The sequence below is a fragment of the Ascaphus truei genome, chromosome 11, assembly GCF_040206685.1.
Source record: "Ascaphus truei isolate aAscTru1 chromosome 11, aAscTru1.hap1, whole genome shotgun sequence".
Classification (NCBI taxonomy): Eukaryota; Metazoa; Chordata; class Amphibia; order Anura; family Ascaphidae; genus Ascaphus; species Ascaphus truei.
Genome location: NC_134493.1, coordinates 37393446 through 37419665, shown reverse-complemented (window position 1 = coordinate 37419665; position 26220 = coordinate 37393446). Strand labels below are relative to the sequence as shown.

General features: G+C 46.5%; 1 protein-coding gene across 1 annotated transcript in view; it reads left to right on the top strand.

Moving 5' to 3' along the window:
- PRKCB (protein kinase C beta) overlaps nucleotides 1-25761 on the top strand; it is a 124707-nt gene extending 98946 nt beyond the window's left edge. The window contains 8 exon segments of the mRNA XM_075565672.1: nucleotides 2222-2395; nucleotides 3325-3416; nucleotides 5515-5577; nucleotides 6394-6532; nucleotides 8768-8848; nucleotides 9075-9182; nucleotides 13847-13987; nucleotides 21872-25761. Of these exon segments, the coding sequence (XP_075421787.1) occupies nucleotides 2222-2395; nucleotides 3325-3416; nucleotides 5515-5577; nucleotides 6394-6532; nucleotides 8768-8848; nucleotides 9075-9182; nucleotides 13847-13987; nucleotides 21872-22030 (957 nt within the window). The 3' untranslated portion in view covers nucleotides 22031-25761.
- The last annotated feature ends 459 nt before the right edge of the window (nucleotides 25762-26220 follow it).

Sequence of the window (26220 nt, the reverse complement as noted above, 5' to 3'; positions counted from 1 at the left end):
GCCATTTAAATCCTCTACTAAAAACCACCGGAAAGTAATACATGTAACATCTTGTGACATGGGGGAGGGGGATCCCCTGAGGATTCAGATCAACCCCCTAATCCCAATTCTGTTATTAAAAAAAAAGGGGGGGGGGGGTTATGGGGGGTTGCTGCTTTAAAGGAGCAGTGCCCCCCAAAAATGGCCGATTTAGAAAATGACGAGTTCCATGTGATGGACGATTTATGAAGATTATAAACCTTTTTATTGATTTTTATTTCTTTATACTCGTTCACCTCACCAGGAAGCACTGAGCTGTTACCCATGCAGACTACGAAGGGGCAGATCAGTGGAGATGTCTTATCCCTGAGCTTCTCGGATTGCAAGCTCCTTTGCACAGGGCTCTCCTTACCCCACTATACAGCTGCATGTTAATACTGTGGTTTTATTGTGATGGCTTTCACACCTCCAAATATGCTTTCCGAGGGTAAAGCGGCCCAAAAAAAACAAATCTTCGATAAATATGTATGGGAAAAAATCCCACTTATTTCTATTGGTGCTCACCTCACATGTACTTCTTATAATGGTACGTTCCATGTATATGAGGTGCTTGTGTTTTAATAGAATCGGATGCCTCTTATTTCTGTATAAAGCAATGTTGCAATATGCAGGGCGTCCATTCTCATGCCGTGAAAATAATAAAATACGGGAAATTTGGGATTTCTGAGCAGGAATTTTGAAACCATGGAAACGGGTGATATTTTTATTATTATTATTATTGATTTGCAGTGTTTTTCCAATAGGCTCGTTTTAACCCCTTGTGTGCCAGTAGCCCCTCTCTCTGGCGCCGGAGGGGTTAACAAAACTCCCCGCTGCTCTGCGCGCTTTTGTGGAGCGCTCGTCTGCGCGGCGTCTCGCTCGTTCTGAAATCCGAGGCCTTTAATGTGGCAGACAAAGGGACTGAATTAATCAGCGGAGCTTGTCCCAGGATCGGAGGCTGGAAGCTCCGGAGAGGCGCGTGCAGCAGCTGGCAGAATAAAGCTGGCTCTTCCCCGACTCTCCGCTTTAATTGAGCAAACATAAAGGAAAACATTATTAAAAGACTTGTCTGATGCGGCGGGGAGCGGATGACAGAATGATATAAATATTCTAATTAGCGTTCCTATAGACTTGGGGCTGGGAGCGTGTAATGAGCTCCTTGTTTCTCACCTGCGCAGGAGGAGAGAGGCACATTTTTGGTTTGCACAGTAGCAGGTACAGGGCGGACATCAGCACTGCGACGCTCTCCCCCCCCCCCCCCCCTCCCCCGACACGCTGCTCTTACATCCCTTCTGTATATACAGTACACCCCACACACATGATTACTCCGACTTTTCACCATCAGGTCATCGGATCTGCTATAAAACTGGTTAGAAATGGAGAGAGAATAGCAATTGCACACTCCATGCTACGTTTGCTGTTGCATAGTAGATGAGGTTGAAGTGTTGAACCTGTGTTTCATTTGGAAGACAGACACTTTGTCCTATATTTGTATTTACAGTTTATTGATCCAGAGGAAGGCAAACACAAATAACACAGTGAAACATTATCCAATGATGTCTCATAAGAGGGAAATTAAATTCCGTCCTGACTCCAAATAATGGCAATCAGATTACTCCCTGGATCAATAACGGTGTTATAGTGAAAGTGTTGGTAAATGTGATCACGGATTCCGGTGTTCATCCAGCCAAAGCCTGCAGATCAGTCGGGGGGGGGGGGGGGGAGGTTTGGGGGGTGTAACCTTCAGAACTCTGGTTGAGATGCATTGGTGTGTACACACAATAGCTGTCCTGCAGCCAATGCGACTCCTCGCTACCGAACATACTGCTACAGCCCCAGTTTAACACACACTCTGCCAGAGGTGCCTGCACAGCAACCTCAGAGCTAAAGGATGGATTGTTTTTCTTGACTCTGAGCTTGGGTTCTCTATCACAGACTTATGTTCATTTGGCCAGTTGCTGTTCATTGATAACTTCAGAGGCTGCAACATATTGAGTAGCTTTGGTTGAATTTGTAAATCCTGTGCAATTCTTAATGTTTGTAAATGTAATTTTACAGGGACCATAGTACTTCTTCCCACCCCCCTCCCCTGTTTTGTTTTTTTTTTGGGGGGGGGGTACTCCTTCTTACAGCACAATAGTAATGTTAGTAACTAGTACTGTAGTAATGTTAAATGACCCTCTCCTCCTCCGTTCCTGTCCAGGTGATCCTTGCCGAGAGGAAGGAGACAGACGAGTTGTACGCAATAAAGATCCTGAAGAAGGATGTGGTGATTCAGGATGATGACGTGGAGTGCACGATGGTGGAGAAGAGAGTCCTAGCTCTGGCTGGGAAGCCACCTTTCCTCACCCAGCTACACTCCTGCTTCCAGACCATGGTGAGGGCGATCACCTCCTATCTAACCCTCTTCCGCTTACATTTAGCAGGAGCTGGGTGGTAATGAGATGTGTCCAGTTATTTGTGCACTAGGAGAGGTGATTCATTCCTTTTAAATCTACAGACCAAGCAATATCCTACCTGTGTGTTTTTTTTAATAAATCAGTTCTGTACTATGAGAAAATACTTGTTTTTTTAAAACAACTCTGAATTACATTTTTAATGTATTATAATGTTACAAGACTTTTTTGTTTCTATTGCAACCATTTACAAAGTCACATCCCCTTCCTCTTCTGAATCAGGCTCTGCCGCACCCCTTTTTAAGCCCTGCCCTCTAGCAGGGCACCAATTGTATCTAGTGACTGCCTGGTCACATGATCTTCCCCACAGAACTTTGCATCTTTGGTCCTCTTCTGCTGCACTGACAGCCATTTAGGGAACGCCTGAGCCGAGTCTTTGCCGATCGATTGGCAACTTAGCTAATTGCTTATTATAGTGTTTATTGTATTGATGGACATATTAAAAGGGGGGGGAATAATAAATTTAAAAGAATGGCAGCTTGGACTGCTGCTTTAATAAGCACATATATAAATATATATGTATACTGTACTGGAAGTTAATGCAGACAGTCCTCAGTACCCCAGCTGATCTCTTCACTATGTGCTTTGTAATTGACAAACACCCGAGTACAACCAGCTGAAATGTCAAGTATTACAACACTTTCAGCGTTAATACAAATGACAGAGGATTGTTTCTAAGTTATGGTTTTCTCGGGTATAGAAGATAAATTGATATAATGTATGAACTCCTTTTATATGTGCCTCCTGTAGGATGGGGAGTTTACCGCAGGGTACTTGCTGTTACATTGTAGCATTGCTGTGTATGAGGCGCAGAAGGCCAGAGTGATAGCGTTGGTGTTGCTCCTTGCAGGATCGCCTGTATTTTGTGATGGAGTTTGTGAATGGAGGGGACCTCATGTATCAGATTCAGCAGGTTGGCAGGTTCAAGGAGCCTCATGCAGTGTGAGTACCACAAGACGTTTTGCCAATTAACTATTGGGACAGCACCTTGTTGCTAAGCTCATCTGTGCGTAAACCAACATTACACTGCAGACAAATCCAGTTCTGCTGTGCTTAACATATACAGTCCCAGAATGCCTCATCAGCTCTGTCTTACAACGTTCTGTACCTACCTTGGTTTCATTTCAGAAAGCCCTGTTTGAGTTTCTCTCTCTCATGCCTTTTCTGCCTTGCTGTGTGTGTGTGTGTGTGTGTGTGTGTGTGTGTGTGTGTGTGTGTGTGTGTGTGTGTGTGTGTGTGTGTGTGTGTGTGTGTGTGTGTGTGTGTGTGTGTGTGTGTGTGTGTGTGTGTGTGTGTGTGTGTGTGTGTGTCATGCTCGCTCCTAGCTCTCTCCATTTTCCTCCCTAAGTTTACTGGCCATGCACTTCTTTAACCCAGGCTGTGCTAAAAACAAAAAGCTGTGTAATACAGCAGGTATAAGCTTATAGGGATCCATGTTAAAATGGATAACAAGCAAAAAGGTTACACACTGTGCTCATTTGCCAGTCATTGCCCAGAATCCCTGGCTGCAGTAGAAGCGCTGTATGCTAAGAGATAATGGGGAAAGGCAACATGTGAATGTGCTCAAAAGTGATATTTGTATTTGCTACTCCCTCTCTCAGAAAGCCCTGTGTGTCTGTGTGTCTGTGTGTCTGTGTGTCCGTGTGTCTGTGTGTCTGTGTGTCTGTACCTCTCAAGCTCTGGCTGCCTTGTGCTCGCTCTCAATAACCCTGTCTTTGCTCTCGCAAGGCTCAAACAGGCAGGCCAAATGCACTGTACAGATTTTTTTTATAATGTATCAGTTAGACACACTCTCTGTCCCAAACCCCAGAGATATTTGATATTAAATGCCGTTCCAGCGAGCGAGAGAGACCTGCAGCCTAAACCTCCCAGAGTGCAGAATCTCCCCGAGTATTGTCTCCATCCTGTGCTGGAATTGTGTAATCAGGCTGCGGTTACTCGAGGACATGGCTGCTTTGGCTTCCATCCATAATGCAGGATGCAGCCTCTCCTCACTGGTATTCCACTTGGTTTGGATAGCATGAGCGCAGAGTATTAGGGTTTGGTGTTTTCCTCTCTGTCACGGAGTAGCCAGCAGCTGCTGGGGATCTCGGTGGGAATAAGACCTGCAGAGCATTCTCCATGTAACACCCTTTTACTACTTAACACACAGATAAAGAGCCACGATTTCACTAAATACTTGTTTTTGTATTGCTGTTTTATTGTTAAAAAAAAAAATGAAAAAATGTTTTTTTATACCACCTTCTAGTATTCACTAAATACATTCTATGACAATAGGACATTATTTAACCCTGCGGTGGGCCACTCCAGTCCACAAGGGCCATCAACAGGTCAGGTTTTCAGGGATATCCCTGCTTCACAGGTGGCTCATGCAGTGGCGAAGACGAAGACTGAGCCACTGATTGAAGCAGGGATATCCTGCAAACCTGACCTGTTGGTGGCCCTTGAGGACTGGATTGCCTACCACTGATTTAACCCCTGCCATGCAGGAGCGACATGCAGAGCATTCTGTTACATGACTCCACCATTGATTGGATGAAGGTTGGGGTAGGGGTGGGGAGTGTTGACTCTTGCAGGCTTGCATATAGCCACAAATAACCAGCATTATTTCCGTCTGCGCTGATCGGCATTTTTATTTTAACTCGGTAAAAGAGATCTCCTCTTGCCCTTTCCAAGCCTGATTTTATTTTCAAATCGAATGCTTCTTTCAGCAGATAAGTGCATTTAAAATCTGAATTGCCCGGGAGGTTTAAATGAAGTCCTCCAAAGTGCCCCTTGCAGTCTAAAGGTTGCCATGGTAACTGGATATTACAATTTGTTTTGTTAAAGAGCAGGACACGCTCAGGGGGCAGTATACGAACATATGAGTTAAACGCCTATAGGCTTCGGGGGAGGAGGCTTTGCTGCGTTCATTTCTCCTTTACAATAGTGGAAAGCAGAATGCTGGTTACCGTCCTGTCTGCAGATAACCGTCCCATACATACAGTGAGCACCAGCACGTTTCTTTCTAGCTCTTATTGCTATTAATCTCGCCCTTTAGATTCTATGCAGCAGAAATAGCCGTCGGCCTGTTATTCCTGCACACCAAAGGCATCGTGTACAGGTAAGGACATGGCATTGTCCCCTGCACATCTCACACACACTAACCCAAGAGCGGCCAACTCCAGTCCTCCAGAGCCACCAACAGGTCAGGTTGTAAGGATATCCCTTCAGTACAGGTGGCGCAGTCAATGGCTGAGTCACTTGTGCTGAAGCAGGGATATCCTTATGACCCGTCGGTGGCCCTTGAGGACTGGCGTTTGCCCACCCCTGCAGTAAGCGTTTACACAGAGTAAGCATATCTTGCCAGCGCTTTAGCACAGCTGCAGAATCTTGTCTACAATCTGTGCCAATAATTTCAACGGGCCCCTCGCTATAAAGCCGTTAGTTACACAGCCATCACAGGTCATCTAAAGACACTAGGAATGGATACGTAACCCGTAGTAATGGAGCGAAACCAGTAGCCCTCCAAAGTGGTCAAGTGGTATTTATTCATCCAGTGATTCCGTCCAACACACCAGGTCCTTGAGTTTCACTTGCCCTATACTGTAAATACATTAGAGACTTATGTCCTATACAAAATAAAGAACCATTGACTCGTATACTGTACGCTATATAGGTAATGGTAAAAGATAACCATTGCATATTCTGAAAAGAAACCCGGAATATACCCCTAACATTCTCTATAAAGACATTGGGGACACATACCCCATAGATATTTGAGACACTTACTTTGCAACAACAGACATTTAAACTGGACACCGGGGAAACGGGGCCATTAACAGGAAGGCGGGCATGGCTCAGCGGTCCAGTCTTGGGATGGGGAGGCTGTGCTGGGGATGACCTGCGCGTGCATAGTGATATCTTGCTGTCCTCCCAGGGATCTGAAGTTGGATAATGTCATGCTGGATTCCGAAGGGCACATTAAGATCGCAGACTTTGGCATGTGCAAGGAGAACGTTTGGGACGGGGTGACGACCAAGACGTTCTGTGGCACGCCGGATTACATAGCACCCGAGGTATACAAGTCTTCTGCGCTTTAGCATGGGCGGGGGGGGGGGGGGTCTGCTGGAATACCGACCAGGTACCAAAGCTCCATACTGCCATGTCTCTAAATGAGGGGTGGCCAACTCCAGTCTGCAAGAGCCACCAACAGGTCAGGTTTTCAGGATACCCCTACTTCATCACAGGTGGCTCTGAGCCACCTATGCTGAAGCAGGGGTATCCGGAAAATCTGACCTGTTGGTGGCTCTTGCGGACTGGAGTTGGCCGCCCCTAAATCATTTGGGGGTAAGGGATTCCCTTGCCTATATGAGGAATAGGTCCTTCTTTACACGCCTACTTCAGTGGGCTTTTATGTTCCGTATCATCTAGCCTAGGGGTGCGCAAACTGGGGGTGCGGCGGTTGCAGGGGCCCCCCGCTCATCCCCACGGCATTAAAATTAAATGCCTGGGGATCATCTTGAGGCCTCTGCAACTCTACTTACCGTGATTCAGATGGCTGGTGTGACGCGTCGCTATGGCAACGTGACGTCACATGCCGTCGCCATGGCAAAGCGGCGTTAAATGACGCCGCGGGATCACGTGATGTCAAATGACCCCACTGTGAAATTTGATGCTGACCAAAGAGGTAAGGGGGGCGCGAGCAGGCAGGGGAGCACAGCTTCAAAAGTTTACGCACCCCTGACCCAGCCAAAATAATAATAATAATAATAGTAATAATAATAGTGATCTGTATAGATCTGTATATAAGCTTAAATGGAGCTCACAGCTGAAAAACAAAGGTGACCTGAAAGGGTGCACAATGGAAATCCCAAAAATATCCACAGGGGGGATGGTGAGGAAAAGTCCCTTATTCAGTGTACAACCTCTAACGGGAGGGCCACTAATCTGTATAAATCCTGCTAAATAACATCACATGTTCAGTGACCGTGCACTTAAATATAATAAAGGTTAAAAAATGTAAATAGACTCTTTACGTGCGCTAAAAATGGCATCTGTTAACAGCGGGGTGAGATGCAGAGAAGGTACGTTTGGGCAGACCTGTTTTTTAGTGTCAGGGGTGATTTGTACCTTTTTAAGGGCTGTATTCCAGACTGCCGTCCCCTGAGGGCTGTCTTGGTGACAGGGCTGTCACAGATGATATCGCGCTGCATGTTTCTGATTACTGGGCTACATCCCGGATTATAATATGCATCAGTATTCAGAGAATTCCCAGCTCCCCCTCTCACCACAATACTGTGCCGTGTGCATCGGCTCGCGGTCACGGGGGGGGGGGGGGGGGAGCTGCCACGTTCTATAGTTCTTACCCCCATCTCTCCCCCCAAAAAAACAATACCCTACCTTATGGAGAATATAAATTAACCCCTTTGTTGCCAGAGGCGCCTGCAGCTTTGTTTTGTTGCTCCTGTAGGGCAGGGGTGCTCAATTCCAGTCCTCATGCACCCCCCCCTCTCCCCCCCGCCACCAAAAGGTCAGGTTTTCAGGATATCCCGGCTTCAGCACAGGTGGCTCAATCAGAGGCACAGTCTCCGACCGAGCCTCTGATTGAGCAACCTGTGCTGAAACCGGGATATCATAGAAACCTGACCTGTTGGTGGGGGCTTGAGGACTGGAGTTGAGCACCCTCTGGTGCAGGGTACGAGCTGGCGTAGCTTTTTAATGAGCACATAAAGAGTCATGTGGAGGGGTTTTCACAAGCTCTGACCACGCCTATGATCAGTGCTCACCTTAGTCCAGTAAAAGGAAACGCAACCTGCAATGATTGTGAAAGCTGCACAAACATGCAGATCCTTGCGGCAGTGTTACCTGGGCTTCCCCATAGTTTCCAGTATTGTGACCTCTGACGGACTACAGGGCAGCAAAAAGGACCTTAGCCCAGTTAAAGGTGACGTGTCATACTCGCATTGTTGTGTAATGCAGCATGTTCCGTTTGTAATTTTTCCAGTGGGGTTTTGGGTATGAAATGAAGCTTTAACCCAATCACTGCCACGGTTTGGGATATCCTGACAATTAAGCCCGTATTTACTAAGCAGTCCCGCTGCCATCCGACACCCGCCGACGCTGGAATACCCCTTACATTGACTTGAGTACCCGGAAGGTGCCTTGTGGCTGAACAGTAAATATTACCCGAAATGTTTATCTGGTCCATACACTGTGGTGTAACACTGCATTAACCCCTCGCTGCCAGGCTCCCGTGCCAGTAACTGGGATTAGGCAGAGCTGCTAATTCACGGTGCCCCCTCTTGTTGCAGATCATTGCTTACCAGCCCTATGGGAAGTCTGTGGATTGGTGGGCCTTCGGGATCCTGCTATACGAGATGTTAGCCGGACAGGTCACTATACCAAACTTGTATCTGTTCTTGTCACAGCACAAATGTATTTTGTTGCCCTTCTCACTCTTGTCTGCTTTGCCCCCCTCCTCTCCCCCTCCCCTTTTTCCCATTCCTACCACTTTCAGGACTCTTAAAGGTACCTTCCATTTCAAGAGTCTATATCAAGCTTCTTCTCTAGGCTGCTCTCATGAGCCTCCCCCTTCTTCTCTCTCTCGCTCCCCCACAGGCTCCCTTTGAAGGGGAGGATGAAGATGAACTGTTCCAGTCCATCATGGAGCACAATGTGGCTTATCCCAAGTCTATGTCCAAGGAAGCTGTGGCTATCTGCAAGGGGGTAAGGCTTGTCAGGGAATAGTGCTAAGGTAATACACTACTTTGTGTATCTATGTACTGTGTGTATGTCCCAACACATGACAACATTGAACCAAGTGAGCATTAATTGTGAGCACAACGATGCTTGTGTTGATTAGTAAGTGTATCCAACAGTTATGTAACTGGTAACGTCTGCTCTGTGTTCTTGCCCCTCCCGAATGCTCCCTGTCTAGGATAAACTGCCTCTGCATTACAGGGCTCGACATTGAAGAAATCCTTGTTCTCCAGTAAATCTTTCCTTGAACCTATAAGATCCCCAGTGAAACTCACTACTGCATTATAAGGTTCTTAGCCATAAAATATTTGCCTTCTCTTCTGTTTTGCCGGAGTATGTGCCCCGCACCCCGCTCCTGTGCTTGGGGACTGTCGGGCGGGGACTCTGCTCTGTGATACATGAGCACGTCTCCGCTTTGTTTTCTGTCACGTCGGTCAAATGCGGAATAAATCAGGAGAAGTGGCCGGGATCAAAACATCTGCTCAGGGTGGATGTGTGCCTGCAGGAGGGGATTCCATGTTTGGGGGGTGGATATAATGCACCATCATCTGTTAAACTGCACACTCACCAGGGTGCCCGTTTTCTTACACATTTGTAATGGAAGCGCATGTCATTTTGTCATAACACAAAGATGCATCACAGGACAGTGAAGGCAAGAGCGCTCGCCCATCCTGTCTTGCCCAACACTCTTCTTTCTTTCCCCAAACTGTTCTTGCCTCTTTTGCTCTTTTCGCAAGCTGTAGTTAAATGCTTCTCTTTGCTCTCTTCTCTCCCTCTCAAGTTTTCTTTCCAGCTGCTGTAAACTTCTCTCTCGCATATCCACTTTCCTGTTAGTCACTCCCCCTCCCCTCCGATGCCCTCTCTTCCCCCTCTCACTGGATGCCTCCGCTCTCTCCCAGCCATGTTACTTGGTGGTAATGCAAGTTGTCATTGCCTTTATTGCATGAGGGGGTCACAGCAGGAACATCCTTTGTACGATGTATTGTGGCGCTGCGGAGGCTCCGTTTGATGTCAGCTGATGAAAGGTGCAGGCTGGGCCTGAAACATTGTAACCTCTGCAGTTCCACAATACATCGTAAAAAAAAAGGTTGCTTATTTATTTTACATAGTGCCCTTATCCAGGGCGCTGTTGGCACAGAGCGATAAAGTGACTTGCCCAAGGTCACAAGGAGCTGACACCGGGGTTTGCATCAGGCTCTCCTGATTCAAACTCTGTGTCATTGCTCACAGAGTCAGTGTCTTTACTCGCTGAGCCGCTCCTTCTCCATGAAGATGTTCTCCATGCTGTGAGTAGAGCTCTCAGTTTTTTTGGGGGGGGGTACCCACCACTTTGTTTTTCAGCATCTATTTAGTGCTGGCCACGCTGCAGGTCTTTTCATTTGCCCCACATCCTCTTCATTACATTACAGTACAGATCTTGATGCATACGAACGCTGAGCCGCGCCCGCTGCGTGTGACGTGTAACATTATAATACATTTCGGAGAAGGCTGGAAACCCCAGACTACTCACCTGTGCCGTGCTTAAGCGGGTGAGGGAGAGGACACACACGTCTGCTAGACACGGACTGGCACATGCTGCCTGATTACAGACACCCAGATCAATACACAGAATAGGCTCCCAGCACAGGGCTGGTGGAAGCTAATTACAATTGATCTGCTTCTCTTCTGCTCAAACATCTAATAGGAAATGGCTGGGTTGTGATGCTGAGGATGCAGGGTACCGGCCCGGCACTCTGCCATCAAGAACTGAATCATACTGTGGCTGTGCTCTGATTTACTAGCAGGATCTAGTCCTATTTCTTTTTAGTGTTGTGATTAGGTCATACGTAGACTCTCAGCCCCCTTTAAAAAAAATATATAGGCCTATGTACTCTGTAATGGCGTTTTTAATTATGCCGCATTTGCACTATTCTCCTCCCTCTCCACTGTACCTCAATCATGTCCTGTAGCACCGTGTGCTATTCCAGTGCTGACAGACACACCAAGCTGTGCCACTGCATTGCACCTCTGTATCCTGCAGCCTTGCTCTGTTATTCTGCAACTGGTTGCACTTCTGCTGATCTGTATACAGCTCTACTACAGCATCAGCAGTGCTATTCCTAGGCTGATATTCCTGCCCCACTGTTACCGCTACGGTGCCTCGTGGTGGTGATACTCACTGCTGAACATAGCTCTGTTGCCTCTCCGTGGACATGTACCCAAACTGCCTCTGCTCTGTCATTACTGGTTCCAAAGACACATTAACGGCTTGGTCACTGCAGCTCAGAAATGTCCTGCAACATCCACTACTAACCTGTCTAATGCAACTCCCAGTACAGACACACTGCACCTCCGTCATGATCACAAGAACTATGGGATATCCCATTTCTGACTCCCAGTATAGACAGATACACCTCCGTCATAATATCCCACTGCTGACTCCCAGTATAGACAGATACACCTCCATCATGATATCCCACTGCTGACTCCCAGTATAGACAGATACACCTCCGTCATGATATCCCACTGCTGAATCCCAGTATAGACAGATACACCTCCGTCATGATATCCCACTGCTGACTCCCAGTATAGACAGATACACCTCCGTCATGATATCCCACTGCTGACTCCCAGTATAGACAGATACACCTCCGTCATGATATTCCACTGCTGACTCCCAGTATAGACAGACACACCTCCATCATGATATCCCACTGCTGACTCCCAGTATAGACAGATACACCTCCGTCATGATATCCCACTGCTGACTCCCAGTATAGACAGACACACCTCCGTCATGATATCCCACTGCTGACTCTCAGTATAGACAGATACACGTCCGTCATGATATCCCACTGCTGACTCCTAGTATAGACAGACACACCTCCGTCATGATATCCCACTGCTGACTCCCAGTATAGACAGATACACCTCCGTCATGATATCCCACTGCTGACTCCCAGTATAGACAGATACACCTCTGTCATGATATCCCACTGCTGACTCCCAGTATAGATAGATACACCTCCGTCATGATATCCCACTGCTGACTCCCAGTATAGACAGACACACCTCCGTCATGATATCCCACTGCTGACTCTCAGTATAGACAGATACACCTCCGTCATGATATCCCACTGCTGACTCCTAGATTAGACAGACACACCTCCGTCATGATATCCCACTGCTGACTCCCAGTATAGACAGATACACCTCCGTCATGATATCCCACTGCTGACTCCCAGTATAGACAGATACACCTCTGTCATGATATCCCACTGCTGACTCCCAGTATAGACAGATACACCTCCGTCATGATATCCCACTGCTGACTCCCAGTATAGACAGATACACCTCCGTCATGATATTCCACTGCTGACTCCCAGTATAGACAGATACACCTCCGTCATGATATCCCACTGCTGACTCCCAGTATAGACAGATACACCTCCGTCATGATATCCCACTGCTGACTCCCAGTATAGACAGATACACCTCCGTCATGATATCCCACTGCTGACTCCCAGTATAGACAGATACACCTCCGTCATGATATCCCACTGCTGACTCCCAGTATAGACAGATACACCTCCGTCATGATATCCCACTGCTGACTCCCAGTATAGATAGATACACCTCCGTCATGATATCCCACTGCTGACTCCCAGTATAGACAGATACACCTCCGTCATGATATCCCACTGCTGACTCCCAGTATAGACAGATACACCTCCGTCATGATATCCCACTGCTGACTCCCAGTATAGACAGATACACCTCCGTCATGATATCCCACTGCTGACTCCCAGTATAGACAGATACACCTCTGTCATGATATCCCACTGCTGACTCCCAGTATAGACAGATACACCTCCGTCATGATATCCCACTGCTGACTCCCAGTATAGACAGATACACCTCCGTCATGATATTCCACTGCTGACTCCCAGTATAGACAGATACACCTCCGTCATGATATCCCACTGCTGACTCCCAGTATAGACAGATACACCTCCGTCATGATATCCCACTGCTGACTCCCAGTATAGACAGATACACCTCCGTCATGATATCCCACTGCTGACTCCCAGTATAGACAGATACACCTCCGTCATGATATCCCACTGCTGACTCCCAGTATAGACAGATACACCTCCGTCATGATATCCCACTGCTGACTCCCAGTATAGATAGATACACCTCCGTCATGATATCCCACTGCTGACTCCCAGTATAGACAGATACACCTCCGTCATGATATCCCACTGCTGACTCCCAGTATAGACAGATACACCTCCGTCATGATATCCCACTGCTGACTCCCAGTATAGACAGATACACCTCCGTCATGATATCCCACTGCTGAATCCCAGTATAGACAGATACACCTCCGTCATGATATCCCACTGCTGACTCCCAGTATAGACAGATACACCTCCGTCATGATATCCCACTGCTGACTCCCAGGCACAGAGCTCGGTTATCTTGTCCTGTAGCAGCCTTTGCTATCCCAGTACTACTTTAACATTGTGAATTATTTCCTTAACTCCTTCGCTGATAGAGGGGCCAGCAACACAAAGGTTAGCTTGTTGTTGTCCATGGTTTAAGAATTAACGTGGTGTGGTTATCCATGGTGCCTCTTCCCTTCGCAGCTCATGACGAAGCACCCAGGGAAGCGGCTCGGCTGCGGTCCGGAGGGGGAGCGAGACGTTAAGGATCACGCCTTCTTCCGATACATCGACTGGGAGAAGCTGGAGAGCAAAGAGGTGCAACCGCCATACAAGCCAAAGGCGGTGAGTCCTGCAGCCTGGCACTGACCCAGCCATTCACTTCCAGTGCCAAGTGTGCACACTGTGTTTGTGTGCTTGTGCACACTGTGTTTGTGTGCTTGTGCACACTGTGTTTGTGTGCTTGTGCACACTGTGTTTGTGTGCTTGTGCACACTGTGTTTGTGTGCTTGTGCACACTGTGTTTGTGTGCTTGTGCACACTGTGTTTGTGTGCTTGTGCACACTGTGTTTGTGTGTTTGTGCACACTGTGTTTGTGTGCTTGTGCACACTGTGTTTGTGTGCTTGTGCACACTGTGTTTGTGTGCTTGTGCACACTGTGTTTGTGTGCTTGTGCACACTGTGTTTGTGTGCTTGTGCACACTGTGTTTGTGTGCTTGTGCACACTGTGTTTGTACTGTACACTGCTTGCGTGTGTTCTGTATATTTCTTTGCTGCAGGAGTTTGTGTGCGTGCGTGTGCGCGCGCTCAGCTTTTGTGTGTATAGTTTGTGCACAATGTTTGTGTGTGTGTACTTGTGTGTTCTCAACTGTAGCAAAGTACTTTTGTACTGTAACAGTGTTGTTCCTCCCATGTGTCCCACAGCACATAATCAGTGGCCAAAGCGTGACAGACAGTTCTTGGTGGTGCTTAGTACTGCTAAATTATAACCCGCAAGCTAAAGTTTTGCTTTTTAAGAGATACCATACACACTTTTTAAGAGATTCCCTATACCACACACACCTTGCACAATTCTGAGACCTACGGTATACTGATTAACAGAATCCTGATGGGCACATAACTACATTTTCTGTTCTAATGCACTTCGCACCCTATATAAAACCCCTTCTGTGCTAAAGGGACCAGCGATACATTGCTCTATGCTTTTTCCCCCTGGGCCATTTGGCAGAAGAGGGTTTTACCATTACTGGTGTCCTTTGTGCAGGGGTCAGTGAGATGTGACAGCCACTCACTTGATTTCCAGCCCCCTGCATGTCACAGCTTTAGTGTGAGTCTTTTCAAGCCAACTGAGGGGCCCAGGCATAATTATATAATATTCTATCGGAGAACACCTTTTTTTTTTTATCTAACCCAGGAGTTCTCAACTCCAGTCCTCAAGACCTCCCAACAGGTCAGGTTTTGAAGATATTCCAGCTTCAGCACAGGTGGCTCAATGAGTCAAAGACTGAGTCACTTATTGAGCCAGCTGTGCTGAAGCAGGGAATGATTGAGCTACCTGTGCTGAAGCTCGGGTGTCCTCAAAATCTGACCTGCTGAGGTGTCTTGCGGACTGCAGTTGAGCACCCCTGTTCTAACTTGTATCTCCCCAGTAGGATGGAAATGTAGCATTGCTGATATTGCCTGCTGCTTACACTTAATCGGACTTGTCAGTGTTGGGATATTCCCAATGCATGGATAAAAAAACAAAAAACGTCCTATCTGCAGAGACCAATGGAAGCGGTCAGTCCTAGAGGTCACTGGATCTGCATCCTTGCACCACTCTGTCCCCCTCCTTAGAGAAGGGGGTGGGGGTAAGGTCATGTATATAACCATGTCCCATGTGAGTAACGGTTGGCATATAACCTGCAGCTCTGAAGCACTCTTGTCCTGCTGCAACTTTCTCATCACCTCTCGTCTGCTGCACAGAACGGACGTGCTGCTTCCCGCTGTTCTTTCAGGAGCGCAGAACAGCCTATGCGAGCACAGGGATAGTAAATGCCGCCATGGTGTTTTATTTATTTATAAAATATTTTACCAGGTAGTAATACATTGAGAGTTACCTCTCGTTTTCAAGTATGTCCTGGGCACAGAGTAAAACAAAATAATACATGGTTACAAATACAGTTACATAAATGAACAGGGTATACATTATATACAAGACATTGCATGCACAGTTAAAGAAAATATATATTATGGGCGTATGAAACAGTTACAGACCAGATTAAAATGTGAGACAGCCTTAGATTTGAACGAACTTAAACGTGGTGGATGTGAGAGTCTCTGGTAGGTTGTTCCAGTTTTGGGGTGCACGGTAAGAGAAGGAGGAACGGCCGGATACTTGTGTGGGAGGGGGGGGAGGTAGTGATGGGGTCACGTGAGCTTTATTTCCCCACCCCCTGGCTCGTGTTTGCCTCTCTGTGACCTATTTTAGCGTGAGCACGAGAAGCTAAGCGATTCTGACAGTTTACAAGACAGCAGCAGTCTGAATAATTTAATCTTTATAGTTTGCAGTTACATTTATTAAAAATGCACCATCTGTTTTTGGTGCCTCTTTCTGAAAGGTATAGAATAATATTATACAGCACGTATATATTTTACAGTGCAACACTCTAGTAATTATTTAATATGTATTACCATACCGGCTTGTACCATACATGGCTAACAGTTCTGTATATAACACTGTAGTACTATATACAAGAATATTGTTTACAAAACTGATTGATTGTAACTATATCATACCCTATAGTGCAAGTTGTACTATTCGATGCCACATTATTACAATTAGTGCCATGCAATCATTCAGTAACATTCAGCAACATGGTACCTTACACTTGGTAGAAAACATCACAAGGTGTCGTACATCAGAGACTGAATGGACTGCACTTTGGGAGTGCGGTGTGAGCCAATCTGATGATATTTGGTGGATGTGGTGAATATTTTGAGGGAGTGACCGGGTGCTGTGCGTAGGTGGAGACCTTCAGTAGCTGTCTGTTGTGTAGCGTGTACACCCTGCTATGTGTGTATGTAAAAACGTGCACCTGCTCTTCAGATATGTTGTGTTTTGTCATGTATGTGCTTAAGTGTAAATGTGGAATAACTGGTTATCGCTGTGTGTGTGGAAGAGGAGGTCACAGAGTTCTGTGCTACATGACTTTAGCATTGCGGTTAGTTTACACTAGAGATGTGCAAATGTTCTCAAATTTTGCTTTGCAGATTATTCCATGTTTTATTTTTTTTTCTCGCTTTCATTTGGCGTGTGTGAAAGTTCACACGTGCGGGAATATATGCAAAAACGGCAGCGTCATGGACACGTTTGACCCCAGCTGTGTGAATGTCTTCAAATCTGCTCCTGGAAAATTCTTTGCGAAAAACGCCCCCAGCACGTTTTGCACAGAGCGCCAACTTTACCGAAATGTTTGCACATCTCTAGTTTACACTGTGTGTGATGTGTGTGTATTAAAGGCAAGTGTGTACACCAGGGCTCTTCCACTAGGTCTGTAAAAGGGCAGATCAGGAAGATTTAGGTGTGTGTGTGTGTGTGTGTGTGTGTGTGTGTGTGTGTGTGTGTGTGTGTGTGTGTGTGTGTGTGTGTGTGTGTGTGTGTGTGTGTGTGTGTGTGTGTGTGTGTGTGTGTGTGTGTGTGTGTGTGTGTGTGTGTGTGTGTGTGTGTGTGTGTTCTTCTAAATACACGCATGCACTCCTGACATCTCTCTACCTGTCCCATTTAGCACTTTCTCCTTGGCAGTGCATATTATTTCACCTGGGACACTTTGCCACAGTCCAGTGAACAGGAATGGAATGTAAGGGTGAGACTCGGAGACTAATAAAAGACTGGGAAGGAGGAGCCAGGCTGCAGCTAGCGATGAGCGAATGTTTCACAGGGCAGCGTGTAGACATGTTGCTGCATTTTGAAAATGAAACACCTTTTTTATTTGCCGAGTTTAATTTTCGCCGTTTGCATTCAGTCCCAGTAACGGGGTTTGTGTGCAATGTCGGGTTGTTGAATTGCAAATGGGGAAAGTACAAAGACCCTGGCACCTATAGTGCAGAATGGTACGAAAAACACCTTTCACGTCGAGGATAAATGCAGGGTGTAATCTGCAGGATTAGGGCTTGACCTGTGTAGGACAGGACAGTGCTCATCAGCTCTACGTGTGCAGGGATGCAGAGCCTATATATAACCTCTAGGACTGCAGTGTGCAAGGATGCAGAGCCTGTAACCTCTAGGACTGCAGTGTGCAGGGATGCAGAGCCTGTAACCTCTAGGACTGCAGTGTGCAGGGATGCAGAGCCTATATATAACCTCTAGGACTGCAGTGTGCAGGGATGCAGAGCCTGTAACCTCTAGGACTGCAGTGTGCAGGGATGCAGAGCCTGTAACCTCTAGGACTGCAGTGTGCAGCGATGCAGAGCATGTAACCTTCAGGACTGCAGTGTGCAGCGATGCAGAGCATGTAACCTTCAGGACTGCATTGTGCAGGGATGCAGAGCCTGTAACCTCTAGGACTGCCGAGTGCAGGGATGCAGAGCCTGTAACCTCTAGGACTGTAGGGATGCAGAGCATGTAACCTCCATGTGTACAGGGATGCACAAAGCCCATCTTTTAGGATTGTATGGTGCAAGGACCCAAATCCCACCACCTCTAAGACTGGTTGGCGCAAGAGAAATGCCTCCTCACCTCTAGAGACTCGGGCTCCAGGCAAGGAAAAATCTGCCTTAAAAGGCTCCGTTTCCAGGGGGAAAGGGAGAGGTCACAAGTGGAATGAACATCCATCCTTTGTGTGGGACTGAGGGTGGGGCACATATTAGTGTACGTGGGGAAGATGGTGAGTGGGAGCCGTGTAATTTGCATTTATTGTGCAGAACATTATTTATCAGTTAAAGGCAATTGCCCCCATTACCACCTCCCCTTTATTTTTTTACTTTTATTGGACCAGTTTATTGATTCTCCGTTTATCCTTTTACAGCAATGTTGCTATCAAGTTGCTCAATTTAAGATGGGGAGAGGGTGGAGGGTATTACTGAAGACTGCAACATGCACAGAAACCCACAATCCATGCACAGCATCACACGCCACTCGTCTGCCAGGAACCTCTATCATGGGGGATTTTGGTTGAATTTCATTTAATTGACCCAAAAAACAAGAACAAACCTTTCCAGGGTTTCTAGCAAAAGGAAACTGATCTAAGGGCCGGCTGCAATTGAAACAAAATGCCATTATTCTCAATCTTTGTACGGTGCCACCATATGCAAGATGGAGAAGGAAGGATTTTGACTTGCAGCGGACACTGCGTACCATTTGTAGAACTAAAGGAGTAGTTCATGGTAAGAAGAAGGCCCGGGATCCCATTGTATGCTTTCCTGGGGACCACGACAAAGTAACATTGTCAATAAAAAAAAAATAACAACCAAAAAACGCTAAAAATTGCATAAAAATCACCAATCCCAATAAGAGGTTATATACTGTGTATATATATATATATATATATATATATATATATATATATATATATATATATATATATATATATATATATATCATAAACTATGATTATCCACGTCATTAATTTGGGGGAATAGCCTTAAAGCCCATCAGTGGTAGGTGCTTCTCCTTAAAGAATATTCCCAACTCTTAGGGCAAAGAAGACTATGCTGTAGTGGATTAGAAGAACACACACACCACGACAATGGTGCAGATTTTATTAATACAGTTAAGTCAAAAGGGAATAAAGTTCCCACTCACAAGTGTAGTGCTTTCATCCAGCACACAGACACAGCGTTGTACACCACCATTGGATGTCTCCTACTCTACTAACTCTGCTGCCTCCGTTCTCCTGGGTACAGTCCCCTTGCGCTGGAGTGAAGCCGCTGAGTTGCGCGCTCGTCTCTTCACTTCCGGACTCACCGGGATGACCCTCCGTGGGTATGGAAATAGGTGCAGCAGGCTCCAGCAGGTTGCCAGAATCCTTTGGGCACTGTTCTGCAGCAGGAGATCACCCTACGCGTTTCGCAAAGCCACTCTTTGCTTTCTCAAGGGATAGTGTGTTATTTACACCTTCCACAGAAGTGTGTGCGCTCTTCTAATTCATTACAGCACATGTAACATCTCCCTGTGCCTCAAGGACTAAAGATGAGATTATTAGCTCTTCATTAAAACAAAAAATGTATATATATGTTTAACGTGCACTGAAGTTGCAACACAATAAAAGCAATAAATATACATCACATATTGCTATAGGTACAAGCTAGCTCTGTTTATATGTCTTTGGGTAAATCATGTTAAGCATATGGAAATGAATTAAAAGAAAACACAATACTTGGACCTCATAAGAGGTTGCCACCTTCCCTACTTTGCTGGCCCCGTTGGTAGTGAAGGGGTTACACTGCAGATATCCTAAAAATAGAAAACCCCTCTGCACAGAATTCACCAGACCCTGTAGTTTTTCAGTGGATATAGTCTCCCAATCTCCCCCCCCCCCTCCCCCTCCCCATTATGTTCCTAGCTCACAGCCACGTCACAGCCACGTCACAACCCTCATATCATTCCGTTTGCTTTTTGTTGTCTCATTGTTTCAATAAAGTTATTTGTCGCTGCAGCTTTTGATGCATATGCATCTGGATGGCTTCAGATTAGAAGATATTTTCAGCCAGTTCTCTCATTCCTGTTATAAAAAGGACAGGAGTGGGCCAGTGTTTTTGTTTTGTTTTGTTTTTTTCCCTCAGAATGGCCAAAAAAATCAAGGGGGAGTAGGGCAATTTTGCCCCGTCCCCCTCGGAATTTTACCCCCTCCATCCCTCACAATTTTATCTTGGGGGTACAGTGGCACAAGATTCTCTGGGGATCAGCCTCTTCTCATGTTGACACACACACACACACACACACACACACACACACACACACACACACACACACACACACACACACGTGTGTATTTATGTGCCGGAAGTCCGGTCCCAACCTCTGCATCTGGCACTAGACCCCAGCTCTGCTCCCTGTCCTGCTGCGGAGGGGGCGCTCCATCCTCACGGAGGTTCGCCTCGATTTATGGCGCGCGAGGAGGCTGATCCGCGGAGGATCACACGCGCCACATCAAATGCTGTCATGGCCACCCCCTGAGCTAGGACCTTCTAAGGGGCTTTTCCCCCAGTATATTGGGAGATGAATAATATAATCGATATGAGCATTACTTGTAGGCTGCTAAAATAGGAAAGTTTACCATTCATTGAGTTGCTAGGGCTAGTAACATATATATGGGACAAGTAAATATCATTAAACCATATATTTACAAATACAGGTGGGTTTTTATCACTCATGGTTGCAATTTGTAGGGGATTATAAAAATGGCTGCCATCTCTTGAAATATGAAATCCATTGTTTTGCTTTTAAGCATTCTCTGTTCAATTGGGTGTTTCTGAAATTGTTTAATGACCTGCACCTTCAAAACAGTGATTGGGATAACTTAAAAGGGCGGGTTAATATTTAGATGGTAACCATAGTCCTCCATTGCCCAAAGAGAATAAAGAAGGGTAACCCCTTCCATTAGCCAATTATGGTGACTGTACCGCTCAGCCTAATACCAATACTAAATTATAACAGGGTGCTATAGGACAAACAATCGTCGTTTTAACAAGGTGGGTCCAAAGAGAACCCCCAAAACTTCCTATATCAAGCACTCGCTGTGGAAGATAGAAAGTGAGTAATTACTCCATGAGATGTAAAATATCTCTAACAAATGGTCTATGACCAGAGGCTAACCAGCAGCTGACACATATACGTATATAATACATATATGTCCACATAGGACTAAAAGTGAGAAAAAAAAAAAAAACCCTTCCATGCCTGAGACAATGCTTTGCCGGCACAATTGTGACAGGGGCATGAACAGGGCATGTAAAACACATGTATATTCACCCTGCTTCTCCGTGTAAGGAGCATTCTGCTGGTGAAAGGATTGGCCATACATATGTGACAAATCATGAACAGGGCAAGCTGATATCTTTCTAATTTGAAGCCATTTTTGAAACATGATGGTCACCAATGCTGTCTTCCTTTCCCTGACTGCTTCTCTTCTCCCTCTCTGCTCAGCCTGTAGTTCTTTCTGAAACCGTGCCCTATTCTTTTGTTTGTTCTGACATCTATTTCTTTTTACCACCTCCCATGGTTTATTTTTCTCCCCCCTCCTCTCATAGTGCGGCCGAAATGCTGAGAACTTCGACAAGTTTTTCACCCGCCATCCGCCAGTGCTAACGCCACCCGACCAGGAGGTCATCAGGAACCTTGACCAGTCAGAATTTGAAGGCTTTTCATTTGTTAACTCTGTGTTTTTTAATGAGGAGGTGAAGAACTAAGGAGAGTTGGCCCAGGAGTGTGCAGCAAATCCTGGCTGCATGCGTGTAACCTCACCCCCCTGGGTGCACCTATACAACACACCCTTGTTGCGTGTCCATAGCGCCATCTCGCTGAGTCTGCCCGCGCTGTGTCTGTGTGGCATTGCCTCGCTGCGTGTCCATAGCGCCATCTCGTTGAGTCTGCCCGTGCTGTGTCTGTGTGGCATTGCCTCGCTGCGTGTCCATAGCGCCATGTCGCGGAGTCTGCCCGCGCCGTGCCTGTGTGGCATTGCCTCGCTGCGTGTCCATAGCGCCATGTCGCGGAGTCTGCCCGCGCCGTGCCTGTGTGGCATTGCCTCACTGCGTGTCCATAGCGCCATATCGTTGAGTCTGCCCGCGCCGTGCCTGTGTGGCATTGCCTCGCTGCGTGTCCATAGCGCCATGTCGCGGAGTCTGCCCGCGCCGTGCCTGTGTGGCATTGCCTCGCTGCGTGTCCATAGCGCCATGTCGCGGAGTCTGCCCGCGCCGTGCCTGTGTGGCATTGCCTCACTGCGTGTCCATAGCGCCATCTCGCGGAGTCTGCCCGCGCCGTGCCTGTGTGGCATTGCCTCGCTGCGTGTCCATAGCGCCATGTCGCGGAGTCTGCCCGCGCCGTGCCTGTGTGGCATTCAGCCTCGCTGCGTGCGGATCCCTTTTTGACGATTCCTTATGTTTCCATTAGCAAGCTAAGAGAGAGTGCATTTTTAAAAAAAGGGATATTCAGAAGAAGAAAAATGAACATACTGGTTAAATAGAGCATGTGGATTTGCAGCTAACTGTGTAAGCAGGGCTCCCTATAAACACGTCCCTGAGACACCAAAACAGATTATATTTTTGGGGCAAACCAAATCTACCCTACTCATGCACCAAGTACAAACCCTGGTGCCGCTTTGTCTCCGAGAAACCGGGTTGGAAACCCAAACTCTTCGGGGCTGTTGGGACGACTGTAGTTTAAAACAAATCAATAAGTCCTCCCAACCTCCTCACCCCCCAAAAAATGGATAACGGGGCATGGTTTGCAATCGTGCTGTCCCCTCCCTGGAAAAAAATCTATTTTAAATTGTTCGGTACGGGAGAGGTCAACAACAAATGTGAGTGCATTGTTTGTGGATCTCTCCGTGCTGAAGGTTAAAGCTGCCTACAGCGCTGCTCGGGGTCCCTGCCCAATTGAAGTCACAGCTGTTTGAATTCCCATTGGACTGTCGTCTGCCAGCTCTCTTGTGATATCACAAGCATAACGCGCCGCTCAGACTTTCTGTAATGTGGGTTTTGGAGCAGTGCACACTCCACATTTATTTCCAAAATGGCCAAAACGTATTGATTATTTAATTCTGCAGATGTTCCCATGTGCTAGGCCTCCCATCACCATCCTCATTTCTGCATAAGAGAGGGAGAGGATGCACTAACACAATGAATGCCTGAGGCTCCCTTATAGAAACTGGCCATTCAGCAGGCTGCTTTATCCATGCATTAACTCATTACCCTCTGCACATTACTGTCGTACAGCAGGGGCCTGTGCTAGGAGTTTCAGGATGTGCTTCCTGCTGTGGGAAGTTTGTGCTCATTTTGCTCCTCCACTCCATCTGATCTGTGCAGGTCATGGTTCCTTGTGTTGTGTCAAATGAAAGTTCTCCATAGACACTGTGTGCGAGCGTCTCTTCTTCCAATGTTCCATGTCTCATCCATGGGCTCCAAAGCAGACATCCGCACATCTTCAGTAACGGTAATGTCTATGAACACCTTTCATATCTATTCAAGGACAGGTGGCACAACCTGCCAAACTAATGTCATGTCCGCCAGCATCAGCATGGGTGCTCGCTATGTGCACTCCTCACTTCTTCAGCATAGTTTCCACCTGAAGCTGCGAGTAAAGAAATAACATGTCCTACTTCAAACCCCGAGCTACATCAAAAAGAGGATTACTGTCAGATGCAGATGGAGGGTTCACTAAATAAGCTCGCAAATTGCTGCAGAAAGCATAATAATTGCTGTTATTGAGCGGTGTTGGAGTGTTTTGGGGGATATTGGGAACACTCCCGGTAATCTAGGTATATACAGCGTATGCTAAATCAGCGAGCGCCAATATTCTGAAGTGTAGGAGCAACCAATGACCGTGGTACACATAGCAAATATTTAAGTGGGATGTTGGTTTGCGATCTCTAAAACTTGACTTGGGGGTAGGATATTGGGATTATAATGAGCCTGAGAGTAGCGGGTTTTTTCTGCTAGGAATGTCTGCAATAAGTTGCTGTGCAGTGTCTTGCAAGCGTCGGTGGCAGCAGAGTTATTAAGACTGCTAAAAAAAAAATGTAACATCTAAATATTGATTAGAAATATCTCAAAAAGCCCTAAAATATGAGAACCGCTAACTGAAATTGCCAGCTGCGTCTTAATCACCCTGGAGTGTGTTTCCACTGCCGGCGAACGATTTAAAAATGCCAACTGGCCTAATCTTCCCATTTATCATGGAGGGCGACTATGGATTTCATCAGCCTGTTCATGATAGATACATATGGATATAGTTTCATTCCATTGTGGATGGACTGCTGCAGGTGGTTATGATAGAGAGCTTCTCAAAGTGAGCACATTCTCTTTACTTTAACTCGGATACCAAAGGAGAGTACAGTACATACGTGTGCTTTGTAACACAACCCAAACATACTACTCTCGCACTCTCTGTAGAGCTGGAGCTATTCCTTCATCCCAGCGTGTACTTTACATGTTTTCACACATTTGGAAAAGGCCACAAAGTACAGTTATTCCACGGTCTGAAGCCTGCAACGGGATCAACAGATAAGTGGACCGGCCCAAGTTTTGTTTTCATAGAAATACACATCCATCCATTGCAATGTCCCCTTCACATTCATAGACTTGCAAAGTGTTAACGCTGTTCAAAGAGGGGACACAGTGAGCATTAGTCCACTGACTTGCAAGGCACCAAAGGGATATTTGACGCACCCCTTTGGTAACTTTTAAGAGTCCTGAAGAGTGTTTGTTCGTTAAACGTCCTCTCAGTGTTTGCAAGACATGCAGAGCACGGCTCGAAGAGGAGTTTTAGGGAGCGGAGGATTGTCCAGCTTTAGATACACACAGGGTCTCCTTCCAGTGATGTTAGCTCTATAAGACCCCCAAGAGCATCTCTGCTGAAGTGGGAATTGGATCTGCAAGTGTGAAATGAGTTGTTGGAATTCCCCATTCTTTCCTGGGTTCTGCTATGTCCCCTTCTCTGGGTATATATCAAATCAGATGAATATGTAGGTCCTCGGCAGAGAAAGGGTTTAGATCAGGGCTGGGCAACTCCAGTCCTCAAGGGCCACCAACTGGTCAGGTTTTAAGGATATACCTGCTTCAGCACAGGTGTCTCAGTTGAAGACTGAGCAACCTGTGCTGAAGCAGGGATATCCTTAAAACCTGACCAGTTGGCCCTTGAGGACTGGAGTTACCTAGCCTTGGTTTAGATGTTACACAGCTCATGTGTGTGACTTCCCAAGGATATATGGGGTTTGTCTGCTTCCTTTACACAATACTGTAGATCCAGTTCTATAGGAGACGAAGCAAACTCCCGCCTCGTTTTTATTTTCATTTTTGCCATGGTTATTTTCTGTTTTATACTGTCCTAAAAGCCTCATGTCCTGTCACCTTGTATTGATCAGCTGTGTAAATGTAATGTGCCAATTTAACTTTCCATATCAATAAAATGGAATAGACGACGATGTAAGGAGCCAGCTCCTGTTTCCAACCAGTTGGGTTTATTTTTTCAATGAATGAAACTTTATGGAGAAGCAGAATGTGCAAGACCGAGGGGACTGGTCGTTTGGGCTCTGAAAAGCACATGGGCGCACATTCACTAAGTAGTGCTATTCCACGAGACGCCTTCTGGGGCGGGAAAACATTTTCGAGCTGATTCAAACGTGAATGCACTGCAAGGTGTCTTCTGGAATAGTATATCTGGGCCATAATATGGCGGGTGACAACCCCTGAGGTGGAGACTCCTGTTACACGTACATACTGTATGTAGTGGGTTGGATAGTGTCAGCGTAGATGTTGCTTTTGGAAAAGTATTAAGGGAAAGTACGGCAGATTCAACAAGACAGTGAGCAGACCTCTTGATTTAAGCAATTCCTTCCAACAGGATAAGGAAAATAATGTACTAGGCAAACCCTATGCAGGAG